General features: G+C 50.7%; 1 protein-coding gene across 4 annotated transcripts in view; it reads left to right on the top strand.

The window, feature by feature from the left end:
- akap13 (A-kinase anchoring protein 13) overlaps positions 1–7,500 on the top strand; it is a 37,477-nt gene that overhangs the window by 17,778 nt on the left and 12,199 nt on the right. For 3 of the 4 annotated variants that reach the window (XM_035532140.1, XM_035532137.1, XM_035532138.1), the window contains exons 7-9: positions 1–60; positions 1,190–1,263; positions 4,106–4,192. The exon at positions 1–60 is cut by the window's left edge and continues 1,729 nt beyond it. In XM_035532140.1, coding sequence (XP_035388033.1) covers positions 1–60; positions 1,190–1,263; positions 4,106–4,192 — 221 coding nt within the window. The remainder of the gene's footprint in view (positions 61–1,189; positions 1,264–4,105; positions 4,193–7,500) is intronic. The other variant, XM_035532139.1, reaches the window with a different exon arrangement.

Genomic DNA, 7,500 nt, shown 5'->3' with positions numbered 1-7,500 from the left:
TGAACTGTGGAGGTCCAGAGACACAGAGCAGAGAGGAACCGCACCAGGAACAGCTGACAGGTAAGGCTTTACTGTTGTTATTATGTGATTAATAATATTGTTACTATTATATTATTAGTAGTATCATTATGTGATTAATAATACTATTATTAGTTGAGTAATATTGATGTATATGGCATCCTTGGTTTGGTTCGGTCGGTTTGCAGTAGGGTGGTGGAGACGCTCGCACTCTGGGAGTAAGAGTGTAATTTGTGCCTTTACTTACAACAACCCTGGCTCAAAGGTCAGCATCCACTCTGCTCCTGTCACAGCCTGACCTCGGGATCTACACTTTATTATCCGCTTCCGACACCGTGGGTAGGAACTCTGGTATTCCATGAACAACCTTGGCAGCCTTTCCAACTTGAGTAGGAATTCTTGATGTGGTAGGAATTCTTGATTCTTGAGCTGATGTGTGCAGTTGGGTGCTGGGTTGTTTGGAGGTGAGGATTGTCATGGTGATTTGGTAGACGGTGTTGTGTGCTCCTTTGGGAAGGGAAACTACCAAAGAGGTTCCGGTCTATAGAAACTTCCTGCAATTGGAAGCTAAACTTGAAGGGAACCAGTAGCCAAAAAGAGGAACTCTGCAATGTTAACGCTGCCTCATTTGCATATTACTCGGAAACCAGTCAGCAGTGTTTTGGTTATGTTTTGGTTTTAAATAGTGCTGCATGTGTTGGAGCGGGAATGGTATTCCACACATGTTGGAGCGGCAACGGTTTTCCATGCTGTAGAGGTTACTCCAGGGCCACTGATGCTGAAGGATGTGGAGGTGAAGCAGATTCCTGATGAGTGTTCCTTCATCGTCCAGCAGCTAGAAAGAGGGTGGAGTTATGGGCCTGGGTACTGGGTGGAGCTTACGGACCCGGCTGTACGGACGGTCACTGCAGCATCTCCCGGAGTCTGGAACAAGCAGGTGGTTTAAAAACGACGCCCCCCCCCCCCCCCCCCCTCCGTCTGGAGCGCTGTAGCCGTGTGAGGAATCCGTTCAAAGATCACATGATGAAACAGGACGTCAGCAGCACTGACAGTCGTCAGAAACCTGAAAAACAGGAGTCTGGCCACCCCGGGGGAGGTCTGCAGTAACGTGTGTGTGTGTGTGTGTGTGTGTGTGTGTGTGTGTGTGCGTGTCCTCTCTTCTCTCTCACAGATCAGCCCAGTGATTCAGTATCTGCTGTGGGGGGGGATCCTCAAGGCTCCTTAAAACACACAGATCCATCTGAGGTGAGAGTGTTTTGCATGCGCGCGCTCTCGCTCCCTTTCTCTCTGGTAAATAATTCACCTGTGTAACCTGTCTGTTTGCACTTAGTTCACTGACACACATTTCTCAGTGAGACTGTCAGACAGAAATGTAGGGGTGTGTGTGTGTCTCTCCCTGGCCTATGGGGGTATTTACAGAAATGTAGGGGTGTGTGTGTGTCTCTCCCTGGCCTCACTGGGGTATTTACTGAAATGTAGGGGTGTGTGTGTGTCCCTGGGGTCTTTACAGAAATGTAGGGGTGTGTGTGTGTCTCTCCCTGGCCTCACTGGGGTATTTACAGAAATGTAACATGGGTTCAGAGCTGACCCACGCAACTCCGCCCCCTTTTGGGTCATACTGTATGGGAGAGTGAGAGCTCATCATTTCTTCTTTAGAGGTAAAGGGATGCTGTCTGAGGAGAGAGAGTGTGGGCTGAGAAACCAGTTCTAGCTCTGTTACAGAAACAGGAAGTAGATGATTAGTAGACAGGAATCGCCCCTGGCACTTCCTGTAGCACTTCACACTGTGTGATCTTCCTGTGGTAGACCATATGGGTTCCAGTCTGCCCCTCCCAGGGCTTTCTCTGTAACGTCTGCCCCAGGTCCTGGGTAAGCAGGGCTCGGCCCCTCTGCCCACAAGCACTGTCACCATGGCGACGGTCCCGGGGTGCCGTTACGTTGGGAATGCTGTGATGCAACACCAGCCTGGAATCCTGTACAGATGGAAGGTATCCATGCCGAGTGTGGCTGGTGTGGCGAGACTCTGAGAGCAGAAGACGAGCTCTTTAACGAGACGAATGTGTGTCCTGCTTCTGTCTCACGGCTGTGTAGGTGTGGGTGGAGCGACTGTTTGTAGATTGTGTTTTTGAGAAGTGTGGGCGGAGCTGCGGTATGGAGGTTGTTGATGTGTGGGCGGAGCTACTTTTGGTGACACTAACAGGCAGTCTCCTCTTGGGCTTATCGTTGGCATGGTGACCAGAGCATTCCGAGCTCCCATCCTGTTTTGAAAAATTCTTGAACGTTCAGTCACTCTGGAACTTTGTCTGGAGAGGCTCTCGAGATAACGAGCTCAGTGGTTCAGAGGGTCCCGCTCTGGCAGAACTGTTCCTGGAACAGTAGGCAGGGTCCTGCTGATGTGGAACTGGTCTGAGATCAGTTGATCCTCTCAAAAAGGCTTGACTGCAGTAAATTCAGCTGACTGCCAGAAAGAAAAGTGAGGTAGATTGCTGAGTGTTTACTGTGGTGCGGTAGGTTGCTGAGTGTTTACTGTGGTGCGGTAGGTTGCTGAGTGTTTGCCGTGGTGCGGTAGGTTGCTGAGTGTTTATCGTGGTGCGGTAGGTTGCTGAGTGTTTACCGTGGTGCGGTAGGTTGCTGAGTGTTTACCGTGGTGCGGTAGGTTGCTGAGTGTTTACCGTGCTGCGGTAGGTTGTTCAGTGTTTACTGTAGCACGGTAGGTTGTCCAGTGATTGCGGTAGGTTGTCCAGTGTTTACCGTAGGGCGCAGTAGGTTGCTGAGTGTTTACCGTGGTGCGGTAGGTTGCTGAGTGTTTACCGTGGTGCGGTAGGTTGCTGAGTGTTTACCGTGCTGCGGTAGGTTGTTCAGTGTTTACTGTAGCACGGTAGGTTGTCCAGTGATTGCGGTAGGTTGTCCAGTGTTTACCGTAGGGCGCAGTAGGTTGCTGAGTGTTTACCGTGGTGCGGTAGGTTGCTGAGTGTTTACCGTGGTGCGGTAGGTTGCTGAGTGTTTACCGTGCTGCGGTAGGTTGTTCAGTGTTTACTGTAGCACGGTAGGTTGTCCAGTGATTGCGGTAGGTTGTCCAGTGTTTACCGTAGGGCGCAGTAGGTTGCTGAGTGTTTACCGTGGTGCGGTAGGTTGCTGAGTGTTTACCGTGGTGCGGTAGGTTGCTGAGTGTTTACCGTGCTGCGGTAGGTTGTTCAGTGTTTACTGTAGCACGGTAGGTTGTCCAGTGATTGCGGTAGGTTGTCCAGTGTTTACCGTAGGGCGCAGTAGGTTGCTGAGTGTTTACTGTGGTGCGGTAGGTTGCTGACTGTTTACTGTAGGGTGGTAGGTGTTTTTTTTTGTTGTTGTTTTTTTTTAAATGCTGTTCTCTCTGCTTTAACAGAGTTGGTTTGGCTCAATGCTGTTTAAATTGGTAGTAGGAAGTACATGTTGGTGGAACCGGCGTCATTAGTTCTCTGGCCGTCTGGCTACTGGTGAAGCTCGAATTCTGGGTAGTGTAGGACGTCTATACCAGAAGCACATCAGATAAAAGTTCTGTCACGGAGGCATGTTCCTGATGGTCAGAATTGTCAAGCAGCTTCCTTTTCGCCATTGTATTAGCTCTGAGCGGCGTGGTGTGGAGTGTTTGTGACAACCAGAAGTGAGAGTGTGTGCGGTTTTGTGGATTCCACCTTCCTTAAACATTAACGCCGTGGGTGGTGCTGCTCACTGCTGCAGGTGTGTGTGTTGTGTGACGGGGGTCACAGGGCCACGTTTTTGGAGGGTGTGGTAGGACTCTTCCCTGGTAATGCGACATGCATGTATACACACTTGTGAGAGTATGTGCTAGCATGCACACTTCACTCCCCCGATGGTAATCTCTCTTCTGCTTTTTGCGCTCACATTTCCCAGGGCCCCGGGCATCCGTCAAGCCTTCCCTCCTTTGCTCAAACTCCCTTTCACTTCCTTGTTATCGGATCTAAATTTGTTCCGGTTCTCTTTGGTGTGACAGAATTCTTCAACAGTTATAGTGAAATTCACTTGAATTGGATCCTTTATCTGCTTGGAGTTTCTTCGTGCTCAGGTGTGTGTTCTGGGCCCGTGTCAGGTGCAGGACAGAGGAGGGTTTGAATCTGCAGGAAGGAACGCACCGACTCCCTCTAGTGGCAGACTGGGATTACCACATGGATGGCAGGTATAACTCTTGCTGGATGTCCAGAGAGGCAGACAGATCCTGCAGAGGGTCTTTCTGTAGCCAGTGTGTGAGGTGTGTGTGTCCATGGTCACAAGTAAGTGGGAAATCCTTTTGAAGCTGCGGTCTTTCCTCTTTCGCTCTGGCTCTCATGCCTGCATAATTTGATGGAGGTGTGTGTGTGTGGGGGGATTATTTGATGGAGGTGTGTGTGTGTGGGGGGATTATTTGATGGAGGTGTGTGTGTGGGGGGGATTATTTGATGGAGGTGTGTGTGTGTGGGGGGATTATTTGATGGAGGTGTGTGTGTGTGGGGGGATTATTTGATGGAGGTGTGTGTGTGTGGGGGGATTATTTGATGGAGGTGTGTGTGTGGGGGGGGATTATTTGATGGAGGTGTGTGTGTGTGGGGGGGATTATTTGATGGAGGTGTGTGTGGGGGGGATTATTTGATGGAGGTGTGTGTGGGGGGGGATTATATGATGGAGGTGTGTGTGTGTGGGGGGGGATTATATGATGGAGGTGTGTGTGGGGGGGGGATTATGTGATGGAGGTGTGTGTGGGGGGGATTATGTGATGGAGGTGTGTGTGTGTGGGGGGGGGATTATGTGATGGAGGTGTGTGTGTGTGGGGGGGATTATGTGATGGAGGTGTGTGTGTGTGGGGGGGGATTATATGATGGAGGTGTGTGTGTGGGGGGGATTATGTGATGGAGGTGTGTGTGTGTGTGGGGGGGATTATATGATGGAGGTGTGTGTGGGGGGGATTATTTGATGGAGGTGTGTGTGGGGGGGATTATTTGATGGAGGTGTGTGTGGGGGGGGATTATATGATGGAGGTGTGTGTGTGTGTGGGGGGGATTATGTGATGGAGGTGTGTGTGTGTGTGGGGGGGATTATATGATGGAGGTGTGTGTGTGGGGGGGGATTATTTGATGGAGGTGTGTGGGGGGGATTATTTGATGGAGGTGTGTGTGGGGGGGATTATATGATGGTGTGTGTGTGGGGGGGGGGTTATGTGATGGAGGTGTGTGTGGGGATTATATGATGGAGGTGTGTGTGTGTGTGTGGGGGGGGATTGTTTGATGGAGGTGTGTGTGGGGATTATATGATGGAGGTGTGTGTGTGTGTGGGGGGGGATTGTTTGATGGAGGTGTGTGTGTGTGTGGGGGGGGGATTATTTGATGGAGGTGTGTGTGGGGATTATATGATGGAGGCGTGTGTGTGTGGGGGGGGGATTGTTTGATGGAGGTGTGTGTGTGTGGGGGGGATTATTTGATGGAGGTGTGTGTGGGGATTATATGATGGAGGTGTGTGTGTGTGGGGGGGGATTATATGATGGAGGTGTGTGTGTGTGGGGATTTGAAACTTTTGTAAATCACGTATGATGGTTGAAGTTGTTTTCTACCAGTGCATATGTGTCTCTCTCACATTCTCTCGGTCAGTCACATCAGATTACTTCTGTGTGAGCTGGGAGGCTCTGAGATCTAGACTATGTTTCAGTGTGCGGTGTGTGTGTGTGTGTGTGTGTGTGTGTGTGTGTGTGTGTGTGTGTGTGAGTGTGAGTGTGAGTGTGAGTGTGTGTGTGTGTGTGAGTGTGTGAGTGTGTGAGTGTGTGAGTGTGTGAGTGTGTGAGTGTGAGTGTGAGTGTGAGTGTGAGTGTGAGTGTGAGTGTGTGTGTGAGTGTGTGTGTGTGTGTGTGTGTGAGAGAGAGGGAGAAACCCCAGAGGTTGCTTGTGACCTCATTTCTGTTGCCATGGCTCCAGCTGTTTGTGAGTTGATACCTCTAGGCAGATGTTCTGATGGGTTGTAATGCCGGGTCAGTTTGACCCTCGCAGGGACTCGCGTCTGCTGGTGCTACTGGCCTGTTTCAGCATTTGGGTTTATTTAGTGGACATAAACTGGGGTAAGAAGTCAGAGGGGAGGGCGTGGGGATAGGGGGTGTGCTCCCCAGCACCTCACTGAGACACACAGGTTCTGGAGCTGCTGAAGGAATGTAGTGAAGACAGACACAGAGGCAGGACAAGACGGCACAAAGAAGTGAGTGATGGGGGGAGGAATGTGTGTGCAGGAGAGAGAGTGGCAGAGGGAAGAACAGAGAGAGGGAGGGAGGGTTCTCGGTGCAGACGTGTTCACAGTTCCCCTCCTGGACTTCATGGTGGGATCCAGCCACGTCTTTCTCTCCTGGACCCGTCATCTTGTTCCAGGATGTTTGAGCGTCACCGGCGCTGCTACACACTGTGGCACAGACAGCAGTCCAGACCTGGGGGGCACCTACTCAAGGTAGCGAGGACAGTGGAGGTCCTCCACGTGTGTGTGTGTGTGTGTGTGTGTGGTGGGCTGTGGTTGTCATCCTCTGTCTCACACACTATGGTTTCATGATATTTTGTCAGACACATCTGTAGATGTGAGGTCCCACCCACAAACACCTCCCCCCATCTACAAACAAGCCCCTCCCCAGTGAACCGGTAACGCACACACACACACACAGTGTAAGTGATAACACTACATTATGCATATTACGCACTTTACACACTACACATTTCACACTACAAACTCCACAATCCACACCTAAACAGATGCGTCACTTCTAACCTGGAGGAGCAGTGTCTTTAAACTAAAGCTTTTTATTGGGTCACATGTTAGTGACTTTATTGAGAAGGTAGCTCATACACACACATGCGCGCACGAACTGGCTATGTGTGTGGTCGGAATATTTCTGCACCCTAGTCATCTCTAAATATAAACCCATGCTAACACTGTGAGTGTGCGTGCATGTGTGGCGTTCCGGCACAGGCTGATTGACTTCTGCTGTCAGGAGTGTTTCCTTATGACTGCAGAGATCAGTATATGTATCGCCCCGTACTGGACTGGAGAATGTTGTAAAGGGGCTCGTGTGTTGGACCCTGTAGTCCGCTAGTGTAATGCGGCTGTGTGGGTATAAATGCCCGCCTGTAATATTCTACCCCCACCTCCCGGGTCATTAGCTCCCGGGGCATTAGCTCTGACAGTGGTGTGTTGTAGCCGTCATCAGCAGGCAGCCTGTGTTTGTCACAGAGACAGTTGCCGGGAAACACCCTCCTGGCATTCCCAGTTTGAAGGAGAGGTCAGTTCCTGGTTAAAAGTGCATAAGACCCCACAGGACACCAGAGCACCGAGGGGACACTTGGGATTGTGTGTGTGGCTCAACATGTGCGCTAGTGGGTGTGTATCTGTTGGTGTGTGTGTGTGTGTGTGTGTGTGTGTGTGTGAGAATGGGAGTTTGTGTGCATTTGCAAACCATCAGCAATTTTTGTTAGTGCGGGCGTGCAT

This window comes from Electrophorus electricus, chromosome 12, assembly GCF_013358815.1.
Source record: "Electrophorus electricus isolate fEleEle1 chromosome 12, fEleEle1.pri, whole genome shotgun sequence".
In the NCBI taxonomy this organism is placed as follows: Eukaryota; Metazoa; Chordata; class Actinopteri; order Gymnotiformes; family Gymnotidae; genus Electrophorus; species Electrophorus electricus.
Note: the sequence above shows the minus strand (reverse complement) of the source record. Positions and strands in the feature narration are given on the sequence as shown.